Source organism: Hydra viridissima, unplaced genomic scaffold (genome assembly GCF_058129835.1).
Source record: "Hydra viridissima isolate aposymbiotic clone 2 unplaced genomic scaffold, HvirCarnegie_v1 scaffold_6, whole genome shotgun sequence".
Lineage (NCBI taxonomy): Eukaryota > Metazoa > Cnidaria > Hydrozoa > Anthoathecata > Hydridae > Hydra > Hydra viridissima.
This window is the reverse complement of record NW_028324305.1, coordinates 7,067,316-7,089,590: the sequence shown is the minus strand read 5'-3', so window position 1 is coordinate 7,089,590 and position 22,275 is coordinate 7,067,316. Positions and strand designations below refer to the sequence as shown.

The following is a 22,275-nucleotide window of genomic DNA, read 5'->3' as shown; positions in this document are numbered from 1 at the left end:
CTGAAAGTGGTTAAAGTCAAAAAAATGGCCTCCAAAAACCCCATAACTAATATTGCCAATGCTATGCTTGCAGTGTTGTAAAGTATAGAATATCAGTTTTGTTTTATTTAATTATGTGGCATTAGTTCCATAGGAAAGAGCATTTGAAATTATTACAAATAATTAAGTAATTATTTAGTTGAGAATAAATTAACAAAATTATTACTTGAAATTATAACTAAATTATTCAATTTAGCTGTTTTTGTAAATTGATGAAAAAAAGATTTCAAGCAAAAATTTGTAAGTCTTTTGTTAATAAGTTTTTAAATAAAAATAGAGTATTGAAACATTGAATTATAACTTAACAAGTAATAAAAACTTATTATAATATTTTATGCTCGATAACGTAAGTATGATTTTCAGACAAGAGTTTCAAAAGGGTCAGGTGAGGATTTTTAAATAAAATTCAAAATGCATGCTACTATTATTTGAAAACTATTAAAGAATATATTTGTATTAAACATTTGGAATATTCATTGAGAATTTTGAAAGAGGAGGAAAACCAGCATTAAGTATACATTTTGTATATCGACTGTATAGAGCACAAACGTAGTATGTCCACATTTTTATGAAAGCAATGTTTTACTATATTGTTTTTGGCAGTAACATAAGCTTGTAGAGGACATTTGTAATATGTCCACAAGTGATATCCATCATTAGATATAAAACAAAACACAAGTGTAATATCTTGATTTTAGCAAAATCAACAGAGCACAAATGTAGTATTGGACATACAACATTTGTTCCCTGGCAACTATTTGGTTTGTTTCGTTTTTGCCGGACATATTACAAAACAAGATGGCCACCAAAAAAAACATTAAACTTTTTCGCAATGCTCAAGAAATATTAAAGCTCCTTGATGAAGAGGATGATTTTGAAGAAGGTATGTTGAAAAATATTATTATATTAACTTGATTAATAATTATCACAATATTAAATTATATGCCCTACAACATAATCTAGTCGTTCTAGTTCCCTAGACCTAGTCTAGTGAGGAGGCTAGATAGTACTTTAGTAGAGTCAGAGTAGACTAGAGGAGTAGAGTCTAGTTCTATTATTACAATTATAACTGTTCACTAACAGTTGTAGTTCACGTACTAGATCTAGTAGACTTAGTAGTAAGTAGACTACTACTTATTAATAGTATACTGGCACATCATTACTAGACTAGTAGTACCAAACTGCAATAATCATACTCATACTTGACTCATAGGCGTCATACTCATAGCCTCTATATGATTGATTATTATCAGGCCATGATTGAAATTAAAAGTATTAAAAGGCAGGTGCTGAATTAGACCCTTAGTCTAAAGTTTATATAGCATGTACTTTAGCCACTTTGGACTTGGAGGCATTATTTAACTAAATCTAGAATGTCTATATAATAATAATAATAATAATAATAATAATAATAATAATAATAATAATAATAATAATAATAATAATAATAATAATAATAATAATAATAATAATAATAATAATAATAATAATAATAATAATAATAATAATAATAATAATAATAATAATAATAATAATAATAATAATAATAATAATAATAATAATAATAATAATAATAATAATAATAATAATAATAATAATAAATCTAGATGTTAAACTGTGAAATATAAATTACATCTTTAGAAAGTAAAACCAACTAACCATTTTTATAGATAACTATATTATTATTCCTTTTTGACAACTTTATATTATGATTTTATTATTTAAATATTTAAGCCAAAATTATTAACTGTCACATTATTGTTTGTGTTTTAGGTAGCTCTGATCAACTCATCCAAACAGTTAGTCCACATCAATTCAATGAAACATTTACTTTGGATCAACTCATTGATAGGTATTCTCTTCACCAATCTTGGACCAACATGTGCATATTCCTGATCTTGAAAAAGACAAACAAGGGAGAAAAAGAAAAAGAGAACCTGAAAAATGGATACGGAGTATTAGGCAAAAGGCACGCAATAATGGTTTGTTGTATGTCACCAGAAAAGGCAAAACAGTTCCTGCTAAAAATCCCAAACCAGTTGATTGTAACAAATGCAGATTTACATGCAACTCTGTAATATCGGAGGAAGATCGAGTCAACAATTGCCAGGAATATTATAGTCTTCAAGATTATAATGTTAAAAAACAGTTTTTGTGCAGCCTTGTTAATGAAGAGCTTATCAATCGACAGCGTTCCAGGTGTGCAGCGTCAGATCCTAAGAAAAAGAAAACAAAAAGTCGTGCATATTATTTATTCTCATATGATGGTTTAAAGAAAAGAGTTTGTCAGGATTTTTTCTGCAAAACCTTTTCATTTTCTTTCAGATTTGTTGATTTGGCATTAGCGGGAAAAGGTGATTCTGGGGCATTTTTAGGATCTGATAAAAGAAAAGGAGGAGCAGCACACAACAAAATTTCGCAGGACATTGTTAAACACGTCCACAATCATATACACACTTTTCCAAAAGTTCTCCCACATTATTGTAGAAAAAATTCTAACAAACAGTACTTGTCACCTGACCTGAACATAAAACAAATGTACAGACTTTACAGAGATGACTACTGCGTGCGCCTGAACTTACCACCGGTAAAAGAACACAAATATAGACAGATCTTTACCAATGTTTTCAATCTCAGATGTTTCAAGCCAAAAAAAGATCAGTGCTCTGTTTGCAATGCTTACAGTGATGCAGATGAAGCAAGGATGTTGACATTGAAAGTTGCATGGGATCATCATAAACAAAGAGAAAAGGAATCAATGGAAGAAAAATACATTGATAAACAACGTGCTCATGATGACAAATCTTTTCTTGCAGTTACCTTTGACCTGGAAGCTGTTTTGGTGACACCGCATGCGGGGGATGCTCAGATATACTACAAAAGAAAGCTGGCTGTGTACAATTTTACATTGTTTGAGACAGCATCACACCAAGGGTACTGCTACTTGTGGGATGAAACCGAAGGTGAAAGAGGCGCCAATGAAATAGGATCTGCTCTTCTAGATTATTTAGGGAATCTTACTTCTACTGTGAAACACGTTACTACATTTTCAGATACCTGTAGCGGTCAAAACAGGAATCTCTGTGTTGCATCAGCAATGCTGTATGCTGTCCAGAACTTAAAAAATATTGAAGTTTATGGAATCAGGTCATAGTTATCTGGAGGCAGACTCCATGAAGTTTATGGAATCAGGTCATAGTTATCTGGAGGCATGCGACTATTGAGAAAGCATTCCGGCACAAAAAAGTCTACACAACCCGAGAGTGAGAGCTCATAATTGGTTTTGCTAGAAAGCAGAATCCACTCTTTATTGTCAAAAGAAGGTACCATAATGATGTACATGATCTGAAAGCCTTATCAAGATTCGTCAAAAATTGATCAAAAATTGCTCTTAATGAAGCAGTGCAGTGGATGAAAATAAAATGGATGCGATTTGAAAAGAGTTCCCCATACATTATTCAATACAAATACTCCATAAAAAGTGACTCATTTATGGAACTTTGCTTGCAAATCTGTCATTGGCGCCTGCCTACAATCGCCGCCTGTCAATCTCGGTGCCAAAAAAGAATGATCTGATGTCACTTATAGAATCAGGCATCATCCCTCAGGAACATGCACCCTTCTACCATGATCTGCCAAGCAATGCAAAATGCAGAGACCGCCTTCCACAACCAGATGCCACTGAAGAGACTGATGATGACGTTTAAAAGTTAAAATTAAATTATTTTGTTTAATTAGGGTTAGGGTTACAGTAATCATGAAGTATTGTGCTAAAGTATTCATACATTTTAATGTTATATGTTCTATGATTATTTCATGATAAATTCAAGATTATCAATTTTATTTCATTTAATTCAATTATATTTTTTTAAATTATTTATAATCAGTATTCATAATTTTCCCTGTTCCATGATTATTAAATTTATTACTATGATAATTTAAGGATTATCAGATGTATTTTTATTAAGGATTAAATTACATTGATCAACAATTGTGTTCGAATTATTTATATTGCACAAATGTAATAAGACTTTTCTTTACTTTTTTATAGAGCACAAATGTTGCATGTCCATTTTTGTTCATCCTCTTAACAAATTTCAACATTTAAAGTCATTTGGAATCAACAACACCACTTAAGATGTTCACTATCCTACATTAGATACATGGTAGTATGTAATCATTGATAAAATGCCCCCACATAATACTTTGCTATATTTTACAAATGGTTTTGAAAATTGAAATCCGTTTTTCTCCATATTTTGTTTTTTGGACATACTACGTTTTTGCTCTATAAAGTCGATATATTTAGAGCCATCTTGTTACTATTGCACTGAAATCTTTTTTTTAAGACACATCAAAGCGATCCACAGAAACAATCAAATAAATACTCTTGTTAAACAAACGTTCATTTAAAGTAGATTTATTTAATAATTATTCTTCTGCATTAAACAAATCACTGATTTGTTTGATGCAGAAATCTGTTTTGAATTGTTGTAAATAATCGAGCAGAAGTCGAAGAAAAATTATTAAATAAATCTAAATCTGTTTCTCGAACATGTTATTCAGTTTAAAAAATAAAATCGTAAAAAAAGCAACAACATGTCTCATTCTCGATAGTTCATTTAGGACTCGGTTATAATGACTTTTTTTTGTGCTAATAATTCGCATGATTTTCAAAAGTTGTGAATGCAAACCTTGTTTACATTCCCAGTTTTTTTTAAGAGAAATTAAATCTTTACAACACTCTTTAACAAAATGTTATTTAGATTGGTCAAATCTGCCAAAACATAAATCCTTGCTCTGCTTCATTGTTGCTTCTAATCAGTGTGTCAAATTTTTAACAAAAAACTTAACATCGAAATGTAGGAATCGAACAGCAACAGCCTTTATTCACTTTTTTCTTGCAATTTATTTAAGTTTTTAGGTTTCTTAACTTTTTTTTATTCTTTTTAACGTCGCTCCAAATATTTTTAATACGATTGATATTGAAAAATGCAGCAAGCTTCAATTTAAAATATGCTTCTGGTTGTTAATTTGCATAAACGTCCGCTTTGGCAGTGTATTTTCATTTTCAAAATATTTAATAAAAGAGGTGAAAAGATGCTCTTCTATAAGCTCTTTGTTTTGAAATGTTTGCATTATTTGATCACTTTATACACCAAGCAATAGACACTTGTTTTCATCGTCATACACTCTAGTCTTTAACCATACCAAATCAACCTTGGCAGCAATCAAAGCGGTTGTAAACAATAACGCTTTTTGCCCTATATACATAGCTTAAGTCAGTTTTTGAAGCCAAAGTCAAATTTTAGCCAGTTTTTGAAGCCAATATTCGTGTGCATAAAGTTGTTATTATTTCCATCAATTGCATTTTGAACATTTTGAACATTAAAAATGTAAGTAACTCACCATCAAGAACAAATCTAATCTATCTCAAAAAATCTGTGAAGTTAAAGAGGATTTTAATTTTTACATAGTGAATAATATGTTTGAGACAACACTGGTTTGAATAATGCAAAATCTAAATCTGCGTTGACTCGCTGTAAATGATCGAGTAGAATCCTCAGGATAACGATATAATAATAGTTTGTTTGACAAGAGTATTTATTTGACTGTTTCTGTGGATCAGTTTGGTGTGTCAGTCATTAACTATGTCTTCGTGGATGGTTTGTTTATTGGTTAAAAAAAAATAAAGTAACAAATAGTTACAATATGACTCTAAATGTATGCAAAATTATACTTACTGCTGGTTTTTCTATTCCTTCAAAATGCTTAATAAATGTTTCAATTGTTTCATACAAATATATTCATTAATACTTTACAAATAACACTAGTACGTAGTTTGAAACTCTTGCCTTAATGGATTTCAAAACGAAATTTTAATCTTACATAAAAGTTATACATCTACTGCAGTTGTTTATTGTTACAAAAATCATCGAATCTACTTTTATCGGCATTTTGTTGACCTCAATGATGTGAAATGTTTGTATTGTTTACAAATAACTAAACACCTTATAGAACAATAAACGATCTTTTTAATCACCTAATCATTCATGAGTTTTCCTCTCAACTTTAAATGGCAACTGATGATTTTCTAGTGACAACAGAACTTTAACTAACAACAAGTTCTTTCAACGAGGATCTCACAAAACTAAAAACTTTTAAACAGACGACAAAAATTAAATTATTTACAGAGCTGCCTAAATTATTAAATTTCTTTAAAAAAGTAATTGAGGCTGTCAAATTTCTATTTTTTTATTCAAAATCATATTTTTCTTTGTCCACATTAATTATAAAAAAATGAGTATTTACTTTCTTTTTTTAGTTGTCTTTCTGTTTCATAATTGCTACCAAACTGTGTATTGAAATTTCAACTAAAGTTTAGAGCAGAAATAAAGGAATTGAGTATCAGCCTTACGCCACAATTTTCTACAATTCATTCTAAATTTTGGTTTAGATGCTTTTCAACGTTCCAAATGTTTTTGACAGGACTGGTATTGAAACGCTAAACAAGCAAAACTTCAAAAAAAACTAAAACTGAAAATATGCTTCGGGTTGCTATCGTGTATAAACGTCCATTTTAATAGCACATTTTCGTCTTCAAAAGATTTCATGAAGCTTTTAAAGATATCCTGTAAGATATGGTGATTTGTTCACTTTTCGATATTTGTAATTGGTTAAACACCAGACCAGGATATTGTCCTAACCCCCCCCCCCCCTCTTCTCTCTCTCCCCGAAACCATAATGGTTTCACCTTTATGCTTTACACTAAATAAGTTATGTTAATATTAATTTATATGTTAATAATAATGTTCGTATTAATAATGTTAATTTAATATATCGATCGAGTTAATTTAATTAAATAAATGAACAGACGACAGAATCCAAACCTAATATAGTACTCAATGAACTCGATTTAATAGATTTTAAAAAGCGACTAAACATTCCATTTGCGCATTTAAGCTGTGTTCAGAGCTCTCTCAAATCTATATATTCAATACATTTTGATAAGTAATAATCATCCTTCAGCGATGAAAAGTCTAGAGCTTTTTTTTTACTTAAAGCCGTTAGAAGAGCAGCACTAAAGGTGCCATTTACCACCGCTGGTAACCAAATACACCTAAGTTTACTGTATGTTTTTAGTATGTCAAAATGTCCAGATATTAAATTAAATTTTTTTTTTCTCATATTCACATATGAAAAAAATGGAGAAAATTGGTCATTTGACTTTTTTATTATTGTTTTCGAAATCGGCGCATCCAAAAACATAAGAATCTGGGGAAATCTTTAAAGTAGGTTTTTGTAAGGCCTGTGTAATCTAACATCTTGTTTTACCAGTTTATCACCCCAACTCACTTAATTTAATAGTAAAAAGACTTTCATGTTCCGTTTCAAACACATGCGTGTTTCAAACACACATATGTGTGTTTTAAGAATGCAAAATTAATGGGTAAAAAGAAAAGCAACGTGGGTGAAAATAAAATAGAACAAACTATTTTAAGAAAATAAGAAAAAACTTTTTTCCCATCAAAATTTTTGAAAGAAATTTCTACAAAAATAAAATTAAGTATATTTAAAACAAATTCCATCAACACAGCCGATTATTTGATATGTTCACTCAATTTCTATAAATATACTATTTATCACTTTAGAGTGGATGTAACACTATTAAGGTGCTTGACATACTCAACTTCAATACTTTGCAAGTATTTTAGATCAACTCAATACTTTGCAAGTATTTTAGTATAAGATTTTCTTTAGTTTTCTTGTATGCATTTAGATTAGTATAATTGATTTCCACAATTTTTTGGCTTTATGCTACAAAATTGGTTCGATAAACTAAAGTGGCTCGATAAACTAAAGTGGCTCAATAAACTCTCTGCTTTTTGCAGGAAATTCAATCCTAAAATGAAATTATACATAAACTTCCAGTTCGAAAAATTTGAAGTTCAGGATTTCTTGGAGTTTTTGAGATAAATAACGAACCTGATGATGAAGATGAACCTGATGATGAAGATGAACCTGATGATGAAGATGAACCTGATGATGAAGATGAACCTGATGATGAAGATGAACCTGATGATGAAGATGAACCTAACGAACTCTGCGTTTTGAAAAGTTTGCAACAATTGATCGCTTAATATGCCAAGTAATTGACACTTGTTCTGGGCAGCAACTAACTCGATTATAAATAGTAGCATTTTTTGCTTGTGGTTCAAAATGCAATTTCCATCAACTGCATTTTGAACCACAAAAGAACCGTAAGTTGACGATGTTGTGACATTTCCTTTTCGTGCAGCATTATTTGTCCCTTAAAAATAGAAGTAACTCACCTTCAAGAACAAATCTAAGTACATATAGCTTGATTAAGAAATTTTCTACCATTGCCGTTGCAACATGCTTCAGTTATTCAGAAAAATGTCTTGAATTATGTAGCGACAAATACATTAATTTAAACTGAGCAATTTACATGCTTTAACATTAAGATTCTAAACCTCATAAAAGTTTTAAACTGCATAAATTTGAAGTGACTGCATAAATTTCACTGTAAGCTTATTAACAATTGAGCCCATGAGATGCATAGTGGTATAAGTCACTTTTTTCAATATTTTGAGTTATTGCCACCAATGGTTAGTATTTTGTTTATTCTATTACATGGCAGAGTGGTATAAGTCTAATGATATCGATAATGATGCTGGAACAATTAGCCAGAGAAACTTCCTCTAAAACAGTTTGATGATTTATGATATGTCTACTAAATGCCTCTGTATCTCAAAACTAGATATGAGTGACTTATACCACTATGCATCTCAAGGGCTCAATTATAATGGAATGAAAAATATTACCGAAGCAAACGTATGTATGGATATTGTTATCTTCACAAACATCTCTGTAGTACACCGTTATAGAAAAACTTCCTAACCAAATAATTGAATTACAATGAGAAAATAGATTTAAAGTTTTTTGAAAATGATGTGGTGGCCTAAATAAAGTATGAGCTCAAATCAAAATGTAAAAAGTTGACAACCGCAACTACTTTTTGTTTGTAAAGGGATTTCTATGTAGTATTTAAATTCACAACGGAAAATTCACACACAGAAGAGTTATGCAACAACGGTAAAAATTTTATAAAAATATCATTAAATCAATTACTTAAGTGTGCTAATTCCTTGACCACCACAGCATGTAGAAGTTAGTTCCACTTGTTCACAGTATTCAATTCTCTTAAAAAAGATGAAAAAATAGACATATTTATAGATCTTAGCGTCTTTTCAAAAAAGTAATTTTATAAAGGTGTAAAGAATCGGCTATTCTTGACTCTATTTGTATTCTTTAAAATATCAATATTGTCAAGAGATGTAGAAGCAACATTTAGCCTACACTACTATAGTTGAATCTACTGAGTCTTATGATCTTACACCATACATCCTCCCAATTTAGTTTTAACAATCTGATCAGCATGTTTTCAGGTCAAATAGGTTTATCTGTAAAAATATTAGAACGGAATGGATGATGTACCCTTCCCGCACTCGTCGACTGTAGATCAATATGTGTAGAGAGCAACCTTTAAACGTTGATATCTTTGTACAGGTTTCTCGAAGGTGACCTGTATTTATGTAAGTAGTATCAAAGAAACCTTGCTGTTGTCTGAGACAAAAAAGTTAAATGCATTTTTAATTCCTCAAATCGTACTTTACCAGCTCTTCACTGAGTCTTATTTAATCACCAATTTTAAATCCGTAAAAGTAAACAATTATATGCTTATATGTCGCCGCTACCATTTACCTGTCGTCGTTATCTTAGTAGAAACATTTGCTCTGATACTTACAGCAGTCGTTTAATGTTTTCAGCAATTCAGCGAACAGAGATTTTAAATGGTATTATTATACCATTATTACATTAAGCCAGAAATTGAATTAACAGATCATTAGTTCTTTTACAATTCTAAATATTAAAACGCTTAGTATTTAAAAATGAACAAATTGCGAATATTGAACTGCGGATAAAATACAGAACCAAAAATATCTTGTAATACAAACGAAAATACCAACTACTAGAAATTAAGAAATGTTAATCAACACCAGTTTTTTAAAGTTAAGATAACTTTTTGTTGTTCGTCAGTTTAAAAGAAACTTTGTTTAAAAAAAAAAAAGGAATCAATTAACTAATAAAAGCTAAGCCTAATCAACCAATAACTAAAGAAATAAAAAATTTATTGTGACCGTTTTACAGAGTCTTAGATTAACATGGATCAACCTTAATTTTATTGATTCTATGACAAATGGTAGGTATATGTAAAAAAGTTATCGAAAAAGAATCAGCTCGTTATGTTGGATTGGAAGCTCAGGTTGGATAGGAAGTGTTTTTAAAAACTGTTTTTACGGAAAACTTGCCTAAGGTCTTTCACCATATCGTTTCTAGCAGGTAGATACTTCCCAGTGAGAAAGGTAGTAAAGGTCCGTTTGCGGCGCGCCGACGTAGGTTAAATATAGATGGGCCAATAGCGGGCCTTGCACGGCGCATGGCGACGTTGTTGCACCATGCAAAGCCCGCCATTGGCTCATCTATATTTAACCTGCGTCAGCGCGCCGCTAACGGACCTTTACTACTTTTCTCACTGGGTTACTAAACTAGTGTTTTTCTTTTTGCCTTCCACAAACGTGAAAATCTGTCTTAAAGAAACATTTTAACATGTGTAAAAATCAAAATAATCAAAATTCAGTTTTCTTTTCTCCCCACGAAGATGTAACAAAAGATGTAGCAAAATTGTTAGGGTTAAATGCCGATTGTTTGCTTAAATGAATAATTTTATTAAGATAAATGAATCAGTTTGAATAATTAAAATTATTCCGCAGCTTCGTAAATAATTTAACGTCTTTTTCATCTTCTAATTAAAAGTTACACTCTGGTCAATAAGATCCTCAAATAAATTTTTTTTTGTTGTTTTCTAAAGTCTATTTGTTGTTATTTGAAGTTCAGATTAAATGGAGGAAAACCCATGCATGATTAGGTGATTAAAATGATCATTTATTGTTGTGTTTGGTGTTTAGTTATAAATAATACAAGTATTTCACTTCATCATCACTTCATAGTCGACAAAATACCGTTAAAAGTAGATTTGATGAAATTTGTAATAGAAAACAACTGCAGCAGATTCATAACTTTTAGATTAGACTAAAACTTCGTTTTGAAAGCCATAAATAAGATTTTCATTTGTGAATTAAAATGAAAAATTTTTGTTCAAATGTTTGGTTTTAGTCTTCTTTTTTTTATTTTCTTTGCTCTGCACGTAAAAAATTACCAAACAGTTATGGGTCAATTATATATTTATGTAATTATGTTACAAATATTTTTTACTGTTTATGAACATTAAAAAAATTAACTACATTTATCTTTTTAATCAATGTTAATATAGGAAGTTACATTGGTTTTTCATACTTACTGTTACCATAAATGGCTTTATCATTCGTCTACCATGCAATATGTACGCCAAATTCAATATCATGTCGGCTTATTACATTAATGGAAATGTAAACATGTCATTATCAATGTTAGCTCGAAAAGATTGCATCGTTTCCTGCATTACCAACCCTTCGTGCATTCTTACCAACTACAAGAAAGATGGAACCGTTTGCGAGTTAATATCTTCCGTTGGATTAAGAAAGGTAAATAATGAATGGGACACGTATAGCACTGATACCACGAGTGATCAAAGAGTAAGATTTTTCTTTTTTCACAAAACATATATAAAAAAGAAATAAATTCTTCTTTTGTCATAAATTATATATATATATATATATATATATATATATATATATATATATATATATATATATATATATATATATATATATATATAAAATTCATAGGGTAAATGTGTTTATTTTGGTAGATTTTAATCTCTAAAAGGCCCATGACATGTTAAATATCTAGAACTTTTTTTACACTTTATTATACTATTAGTATGTTATCATATTAAGGTTGGTCAAATCTGCGAAAATGTAAACCCTTGCAATAATACAGAATACTGCAGAGATGTTTGCGGAGATGACAATAACCATACGTACGTTTGCTTAGGTAATAGATTTCATTTGATTTAAATATATTGTTAAATTAAAGTTGTTTTATTTTTCGCTGTATAATGCAGTTCACTTTTTTATTGCGAAAAAGTATATTTGATTAATTGGCCAATAAAAATCTGCTTTAATTTTATTTAAAATGCAGAATGAAATGTAAAAATGCAGAATAAAATGTTAGAATGAGTTAAAAATGTTTAACAAGATCACTTGTAAAATTAGATGCTATAAAAAATTCTGGAAGATATCTTAAATAAATGTACTCTTTATAGTTCTTTATGTTACTTCCATTTTTAAGAGACAAGGAATGCTGCAAGAAGTGGAAAAGTCACTTTATCGTCAATTCTTAATACTTTTGTGGGCCAAAATGCAATTGATGGAAATTATAACAACTTTATGCACACAAACTATGGCGACAAAAACTGGCTTAAATTGGACTTAAACTATGTGTATAGAGCAAAAAGTGTTATTGTTTATAACCGAGTTGGTTGCTGTCAGGAGCGACTGAATGGATATGCGTTAAAAGCTGGAGTATATGATGACGAAGACAAGTGTCAACTACTTGGCATATTAACCAATAAAACGGTGCAAACTTTTCAATACGCAGAGCTCGTCAAATATGTATTTATCTCAAAAACTCCAGGAAATCCGCAACTTCATATTGCCGAGCTAGAAGTTCAGGTATAATCTCATTTTTAATGAAGTTTTACATCACAAGCCGAGAGCTTATCGTGTTTTACATCACAAGCCGAGAGCTTATCGTGTTTTACACCACAAGCCGAGAGCTTTTCGAAAAACGATTAATTTACAGTTGTTAATCCTCTAATCTGAACAGAAAAATTAAAAAGAAAATATCTTGCGCTAAAACAACTACATAACATTGAGTTAATCTGAAGTTAAATAGTGCATTATTGAACATAAGACTAACTCAATATTTTTGATCGTTTGGCATTTTGATACTGAAATAACATAGATGTTTTATGTTCATTTTGGCGTTTGTTTAGCTCCCTCAACTTTTACAAATTTTGCATAATGTTTTTATTGGATTTAAATCTGGAGACCGATCGATGGATGATCGATCGACCGATGGATGGCCGATCCGATTGTCTTATATCAACGTCTCTTTGATTTTGTAAGCGTATGCTTAGGACAGTTATCCTGTTGAATTGTCATAAACAGCGGCATGTTAACCTTATATATAAGGTCAAAATAAATATCAAATGCCCGATGGCCGATGTTTGTGAATAGGACCAACACTAGATGATAAGAAATAACCCCACATCACAAGGCCTAAATGAATTATTTTATTGAGATAAATGAATCAGTTTAAATAATTAAAATTATTCCGCAACTTCGTTAATAATTTAACTTCTTTTACATTGTCTAATTAAAGTTTACTCTCTGATCAATAAGATCCTCAAATAAAAAACTTTGTTGTTTTCTAAAGTCTATCTGTTGTTTTTTGAAGTTCAGATTAAATGGAGGAAAACCCATGCATGATTAGGTGATTAAAATGATCATTTATTGTTGTGTTTAGTGTTTAGTTATAAATAATACAAGAGCTTCACTTCATCATCACTTCATGGTCGACAAAATGCCGTTAAAAGTAGATTTGACAATCTGATTTACTTGTAGTATTCTGAATGTGGAGGGCAGCTAGCTACTTAATAGCTCCTATTATTAACAGCTTTTATTCTTATTATTTTTATTATTCTATTCTTCCGAGTAGTTTTAAGAATCTTGAAAAGATGATTGATAACTCCTAAGAGGAGGATACAATTCGATTGGTGGGATGATTTCCAAAATCAGAATATTGTCAGGCCCACTGATGATTGGCCTTCAAATGACATTGCCGAACAACTTTGCATTTGCAAAAACTCCGGCTGACTACTGAAAAGACTCGAGTCTGAATTTGATTGAGCCCACTGTTTGTAAGTTTCCAGATTTGGCAAAACACTTTGATTTGACGTCACCTCATATGCAAAGGTGCATACTTGAATGGGTTTGAAGATCATAAATTATATTTGCAACTTTCACAAGTCAAAGTTAGTTTAAGTCCATTTGCATTAATTAGTGACCAGATTTGTTCAATATTGGAGTGAGTTTTTGGCGAATCTTCTGATACCGCAACAAGAGTTTTTCTCTTGACAGTGTTTTTGCCAGTCTTTTGAGTAAAAGGCTATTTTTTTGGCGGTAAGCTGGTTTCATCCCTTAGCGCATTATCGAGAATGCTTAGACAAAAATTGAGAAAACCTTTGCCATCATCAATTCCGAGCTAAATAAATAGCCACCAGAAACTTTGCAAGATTGAATAACATAATTCACTAGACTTGACAAATCATTGCAGTGAGCAACAACCCGAACTGTACCAGAATCTCCTTTTCCGTCTGTGATTTTTTAGTCACTGCAGGTGAAGAAATTACAAGTGTTGACCTGTTCTTAGGAAATTCATGTAAAATTTTGGCTACCATTATGCTGATGGATGTTTGGTTTATACTTTTGACCAGTTCTTTTAATCCGTTGTTTGACAGGCTCGTATTTTTTTGTACATTTACAAGAGCTGGAGGGGTCAATTTTGAAGCGCTTGATGGTGACAAGGCACTATCTTAATATGAAACCAAAACATGTATATGGATGCCGGATGCGTTTGTAAGTCGAATAATTCCTTCCAGGGATGGTTCTCTATTGGAAATAACTCAAGATGCAATTTCTTTGGCTGCTTTGCTATCTTTTGCTAATAAAGATTGGAGGTTTTCCCTGTACTTTATTTGAGAGCAGTTGTGTGACAAACTTTTTCCTACAGGGCCAAGGCATTATCTGCAACGCACACTTGGTTCTTTCTCAATGGTGGTTTGGTCTTCAAGAGGATGTTTTCCTTGCATTAACTAATTGAACAACTAATTTGGCAGATTAAGCAATGGCTCATCCTGCCTCTTTTTTCAAGTCTCACTTGTATTGACTTGAAATCAAACAAAGGGGGAAGTGCAACTTCTTTCCCTCATGTTTCCTGCGCAAAGTAATTCTGCCTTTTAGAAAACGTAACCTAAATTTATATTGGATAACAATCCACTCAACATACTTACAATTTACAACATACTTATAACTATTTAAATTAATGATACTTGTTAAAGATTAAAATTTTGAACATACTTATAATTACTTAATTAAATGATACTTGTCACACTTAATGACAATTTAGAAGATACTTATTTGAAGAGACGATCTTTACCGCTCTTCAAAGGACTTTTCTGCCCTCCATAACATTTCTCTTTTCAAAAATTATTACTTTTTTAGAAAACTTTTAAAAGAGATTTTCTCTTTTTGTGCCTCTGGAATTATTTTTATAAAATATTTACAAATTTTGTATCAAAACAAACCTTTTCTGTTAAAATTGATTTTCCTCAGACTGGCCCTCCGATCTTTTTAGTGGTCAGTTATCTTAGTTAACTTATCTAAAGTCAATTATCTTACTCAATATAACATATATTTTGTTTTCTCACAGTTTTTCTGTTTTAATAGAAATAAATATTTTTTATTTTCCATGTAGGTCTCTTTAGAAAAGCTTTTCAATCATTTTTTAGCATTTTTTATGCATTTTGGAAGTAGTTTATACCTTAGGTAATGCTGAAATTTTCAGGCTAAATAGCAAATCAATATTTTGGTCTATAAAATGAAAACGGTTCATGTAGCAATTAAACAATTATAATAAAAATTGTTGGTATTACATAGTAGAACACTTATATAACGATTATTTTGAAAAAAGTGACCGAATATCAAAGTAATCGGTAACGTTTTGAGGTATATGTAGCAAAAAACTAACAAAGTTTAAAACAAAACTGCCATAAATCTTTAACCGACTGAAACTTTATCCAGAGTTTGGCATGGCGACAGGCTACTTTTGTACCAATTTTTATAAAGTTATATAAAGTGGTTCTCATTCTACAGGTGTTTTTATTGGCGCACTGTGAAGTCAAAATTTCACTCAATTTGGATATTCAAATAAAATTACTTTCCGCGGAGAAAATAAAAAGATTTCAAAATTTGCATCATAGAATACCTTGACGTGTTCGCTATCACCCCATCCAAGTGGCATTCTTCGGTCAGCTAGGTCGGCATTACCTTGATCCGTGATAACCGCAGCAGTTTTGAGTTGATTTATACTCCTCGGTAATATACATCTAAGTAATTGCAAACCCGGCTTCAAAACTTCTCTTTGTATCGGAGAAAACGTATTTTTTTTAAGCAACTCCTCTTCAAAATTGTTAAACCATTTTTTGCATAGTTGACTAAATACACTGAATTAGAAAACAGGCTTCTAGTGGAATAAAGCTACGCTAAGATAATATTTTTTGACCCCTATGCACGCTTTTCCCATAAATTGGGTATGCTTTGGCCAATAACCATTCTGACGCAGTCAGATTATTGAGTCTGTCTCCTTAACTAAAACCAGTTTAAAAACGCTAACAAGTTTTCTGTTAAGATTAAACTAATGAAGTATGTTATATACTTATTTATATGTGGTTTATTATAAAGATGAAGACACCTAACTAAACTATCGATCAAAACACTTGAACACATTTTTCTTGCATTTTTACACCAGGAAAAGTTTGTAAAAGAACAAAAATTAAATATAATAAAGTTAGAGACATTTACCTAAAGAAAAAATGCCTAAAGGTGCCTGCAGGTGACCAAAAGTTTTAAAACACCCAATCCTTTCATCTTTTTTTTTTTCACCTTTAAAATGAGATTTTAATGGTGAGTTAGAGTGAAAGTAGCGTTAAGACTAGGATTGGAGAGCAGGTGAGATTTAGATTCATCTTATTTAGAATAAACAAGATTCTCAATTTATTTAGTTTGTTTATTGATAGTAAGTTGTTTAAGTGTGTCAATGATGAATACACTAAAGGTAATAATTTTAGATTAGATTTAGCTCAGTTGGTATTTCAAAGGCAGTAACACCACAAGTATTTATCAAATTATTAGTGAACCCTCGTCTAGTTGTTTCGAATCAGAATAGACAAAGACATGGTGCGCAACTGTTAATGTATGCCTAGTATAGCAATTGATAATGTATGCCAAACTGTTAATGAGCAATTCCACGACCGTCTCACAAAAAATGATAAAATCAAACCAACCCAATATAGATAATACTATATATCAGTAGAACGCTCTACTTCTCCTCTTTCAGAAAATATATAGCATACTATAGTATGCCGCTATTATAAAAAATAATATGGCCTGAAACAGAAGGTAAAAGTAGGCGTTTTTGCAATAATTTAATTCATTTTTAATCGTTAAAATTCAATTGAATCTATAAAAAATTTAAAAAACTGTCTTGCTCATTGCAATTAGGTTCTTAGCTGCACTAATCATTCCTACTTATGATAAAAACATAATTATTGCCAGACGAATTCAGAATACCATTTGTTTTAATCAAATGCTATTACCACTATTGTCACGCTGTGACAATTAGAGTACCAATCGTTTGTTTCAAAAATCCAGCGCAATGAGAACTCAATCTAGTACATCTAAAAAAATACTGTGTTAAAAAAAATAATTAGCTCAAGTTATTTTTAGAATCTTTTTATGTCACGTCGTGATGTCACGGCATGACAATTTTTTAACAACATTTAAAACAAAATTTAAAACTGCTAAACTGAAACCACAATTGAGTTTTCATCAACTTTAAGGACCCAGATTATTGAGCGGCCAACTTTCTTTTACATTTTCTACAAAAACTACAAATTATAGGTATGTTTTGTATAGGCAATATTTGGAGGATGAATACTCAGCTATCCTTGAGGCTCTCTTTTGAAATACATAGAGCCTCTCTGTGGGATAACTGTAACTCCATTGAGCCTTAGATGTAATACGTGCATCTCTATAACTAATGTGTTGCCTTGTTTTTTTAATCTTTCAAGGTTTAACATGCCTCTTACTCATGCTAAGCGTCAAAAGAAATATCGTGAAAAGCAGTAAGAAAAATTTGGCCTAAAAGTAGTTAAAGAAAAAGAATCAAAAAAAAGAAAAGAAAGAAGACTCGCTAATTTGGAGGCTGAACGAGAAAAAGAAAGGCAGCGAAAGAGAAAGAGCAGACAAAAAATAGCAGAATCGCGTAGCTGTTACATCACCCCCTTACAAATCTGCAAGCACTCTTAGAAAAGCTATTAATAGAGCCGAGTCAGCACTACCAAAAACACCCAGAAATAGGGCTAAAGTTGTACAAAAACTTTTAACAAAAATGAATGAAATCCCAAGCCCAGAAAAAATACTTAGTAAAAATGCATTAGATGCTTTAACTGTAAAATTGGTTCTTGATTTTTACCAGCGTGATAATATATCCCGTCAAGCACCCGGTAAAAGAGACAACATTGTGGTGAGATTAAAGAACAAGAAAGAAACTGTGCAAAAGCGTCATTTGTATGTTGAATGCTGTTGAAGCTTATGCTGTTTTTAAAAGTGATTATCCTGGAGAATCAGTCGGAAAATCAAAGTTTGCTAGTTAACGCCCACCACATGTGCTTTTGTCTAGTTCAATGTCAAGAAACGTTTGTTGTTGTCAACAGCATCAAAATATAATTCTTATCCTTGAAGCCTCGCACAAGTTTGATTCAAATTTTTCATTGTATTCACATAAGTTTCCTCTTAGCATTGTATGTGATAGTGAAAAAGACATTTGTTATAATAATATGTGTACAACATGTAAAGATGCTGCAAAGCTTCATAATGTATTTGTTTTGAATGAAATTGACAAGAATAAATGCATTACATGGTACCAATGGGAAAAAGTTGCAGAAGGTAATGGAAAGGAATATATTAAAAAAATTGAAAAAAAGGGAAGAATTGATGATCTTTACAGCACCTTTTCAAAATCTTTACCTTCATTTCTTTGGCATTATTTTATTAAACAGAAACAATCAATTACATATCTTGATCATAAGATCCAACTTCAAAGTAATCCAGACACAGCCGTTCTTCAATTGGATTTTGCTGAAATTTTTTTAACTTTGTGGCAAGATGAAGTGCAGTCAGCACATTGGCACAAGAAGCAAGTTACTGTTTTTACTGCTGCATTTTGGTACCAAAATTTATGCTCATCAGCTGTCATAGTTTCAGATGATTTAAGCCATTCAAAAGAATCTATTCTTGTATTTGTTCATAATTTGTTATCTAAGCATATTGAATCAAGTGTTAAAATACTGAAGGTTTGGACAGACGGGCCAAGTAATCAATTTAAAAATTGTTTTATTGCATCAGCAATATCCTGGTTGGAAGAACAGCATGATTTAAAGTTATTATGGAACTTTTTTGCTGCTTCACATGGGAAAGGACCAGTAGATGCTATTGGTGGGACTGTTAAAAGAATAGCAACACAAAAAAAATTCCAGAAATAATTTATAATAACTGATGCCATAACTTTTCATGAATTTCTATGGAAGATATTACAAATACAGTAAAAAAATTTAAAATTGATGAGTTATTTACAAAAGCACCAGCAAAACCAGGAATATTAAAGCTCATCATTTTTACAGGATAAAAATCCTCATATTATAAAGCGAAGCTTATTCTTTATCTAAAAAAGGTAAAAGAATACGCTTCTAATTTTCTTGACAATACAAATTTCTTTTTTCGTTTCATTTAAAAAAAGAATCTAAAAAAAGTTACAAATTTATTTTAACATGCTGTTCTTCCAAGCAACAGCTTTCAAACTTAAAACAATTGAATCGAATTGAATATTCGTAAGTTATTGATAGCCTAGCCGCTCAAGTGAAAAATTCAGCGAAGATTCATGGGATAATCGCAGAACATTCGGAAGTCAAATGTTTTGAGAGCATACTTAAAAAATGCTTTAAGAAGCTGTTCTTACAAAAATATCCCGACCAAAAATCCTTGTGAGGATTGTTAAGGACATGTTTGAGTGATACATAATTATATAAAAAAGTATGTTGAGCTCCATATTATCAACTTGGAGGGTTAACTACTCCTAGCAGGTTGGAAATAGGGTTGGGAATCCAGGGATTCCGCGGTTTTTAACAATCCCGAAATCCCAGAACAAAGCATTTAATCCCGGGTTTTTTTTAAAAATCGTTTTCGGTTGAGCATTTTTAAATTAAAATTTCTTCGCTTAAGATTTGACTATCTTCGTATTGAAAATTCCTGAATTATTTTTTTCGTTCGATTGCAATCAAATTCGAACTTTAGAAATTCGAAATTCTTGCAATTATGTTTTTGAATAATTGGATTAATTTTATTATATTAATTGAAATTGGATTGCAGTTACATTCTTAAAAATTTTTGGTGCTTAGTCGCATTTATTCAAGTTTCTTACAACTTTTATCTCGAATAGACACTATCTGTTTGTAACTATTTTATAGTACAAGTTTTAATAAAAAATAAAATTGCTGGTTATTTGAACAGTAAATTTTCTAAAATTGTAATGGTTGTGGATTACAGCAAAAAAATAAGGAGTTTTTTAATTACTGAAATAACTAGCAAAAAGAAACCTAAATTCGGTGTAGGAGAAAGATTTTCTTTATCTTTTGATGAATGGACATCACTGCATAACTGTTGCTACATGAATATTAATTTACATGGACGAAATTGTCAGTTCTGGAGCTTAGGCTGAATTCGTATAGCGGGATCAATATCTGCAGATAAGTGTATTGAGCTATCAGAACAAAAGCTTGCATAAATAAATTCTATAAATTGGTTGATCTCGATGCTAGTCATAATTGGCATCGAGGAAATGCCGTCGGGATGCTAATTTGTTTACAGCCGATGTTGCCATAACTTTTATGTTAAAAAAACTTAAAGATGCTAACAACGTTTTAAGTTAAAAGTTGCATTCATCTCTCGTTCTTCAAATGCAACAAAGGTGTACCAATGTAAGTGAGATCCTTCAGTATCTACACAATGGTAGAAACAACATTCAGTCCGAATCTGAAATAGAGCTAGTAACAGTTCCGAATTCAATAAAATATCGCAAATTAGTAGTTGAGTTACTTGAAAGACTAGACGCTACAAATCCCGCTACATCATTAACAGCTTATGAGTCTCTTAAAAAGAGCAAAAGAATAACAGACAAACTTAATAAAGCTATAAAAAAAGCACATTTGCCCAACATGCCAACTCGTTGTGAGACTTTATCGATGAAAATTAAAAAGGAAATGATGTTGTTTGAAAATAGAGGATAAGTGGTGATTTTTTGCAAAGAGCGTATATTTTTTTAATGACTATTAAGCCTACCAGTGTGAAATCAGAACGTGCTTTTTCTGCGGTCTGACTTTTTGCAACAAAAATAAGAAATCTTCTGGGCGATGAAAATTTGGATAAGCTTTGCTTCCTTAAAACGTATTTTAAAAATAATCAAAAATAATTGCATGTGTATATTATATCTACAAAAACAGCTAACTCTTTATAATTTAATAATTAAGTATCTATAATATTAAAAAACTAAAGAATTTCCTTGTAATTTGATAAACAGTTTTTTCTAAACATACTTTAAATGTGTTATTAATTTCTCTAAAATTTTTCTAAAACTATATGTTAAAATCTTTTAAGAACAGGTATTTCAAAATCCCGAGATTAATCCTGGGATTCCGGGAATAGGTAAATGTAACCCCGAAATCCTGGGATTTTAAATATAGCACAGGATTACAAACCCTAGTAGGAAACGTCGGCACATAGATCGTGGTAGACATCAGAGATAATGTGTAAAAACCTCATAAAAAGTAATTAAGTGAAAAATTAAAAATCATTTGTTAATTAGAAAAAAAAAGCATAAAGATTCAATCATGTCAAATCGTTGCCCAAGTTCGTCAGTGTAGCGCATCAATAAAAGTTGTTAAAATAATGATACCTTATTTTCTGTGGCTTTTAAGATGTTGTAGAAATAATATTTTTCTCCTTTAAAGTTGGTCGTTGCTAAAACATTTTGTTTTTAAATTTTTAAAAGATACGTCATTAACAGGAAGTAAAAAGATTTCCTTAAAAATATCATCTAAAAAATTAAAGTTCAACAATCAAAATTAGTGATAAAAAAAAATATTGCAGATTAAGAAATAAAGATAATAATGATGATAATAACGAACAATTATAAATGTATTAGGTGACTACAAACATTACACTTTATCTACAAAATGTTGATAGGAAAAGAAAC

At 30.8% G+C, this 22,275-nt stretch overlaps 1 protein-coding gene across 1 annotated transcript; it reads left to right on the top strand.

Moving 5' to 3' along the window:
- Positions 1–10,911: 10,911 nt before the first annotated feature.
- On the top strand, positions 10,912–13,468 carry LOC149886810 (uncharacterized). The gene is made up of 4 exons (XM_090090845.1): positions 10,912–11,050; positions 11,456–11,756; positions 12,021–12,117; positions 12,415–13,468. Exons 1-4 carry the CDS (start codon positions 11,025–11,027, stop codon positions 12,801–12,803), a joined length of 813 nt encoding a protein of 270 aa, XP_089946971.1. The 5' UTR covers positions 10,912–11,024; the 3' UTR covers positions 12,804–13,468.
- The last annotated feature ends 8,807 nt before the right edge of the window (positions 13,469–22,275 follow it).

What these genes read in the sequence shown, in the direction of transcription:
- LOC149886810 (XM_090090845.1), top strand. Translation starts at nt 11,025, where the DNA reads ATGGAGGAAAACCCATGCATGATTAG. An exon ending in GAAAACCCATGCATGATTAG is followed by an intron (nt 11,051 to 11,455) that starts GTGATTAAAATG and finishes ATGTTAATATAG; the next exon opens with GAAGTTACATTGGTTTTTCA. An exon ending in CCATACGTACGTTTGCTTAG is followed by an intron (nt 12,118 to 12,414) that starts GTAATAGATTTC and finishes TCCATTTTTAAG; the next exon opens with AGACAAGGAATGCTGCAAGA.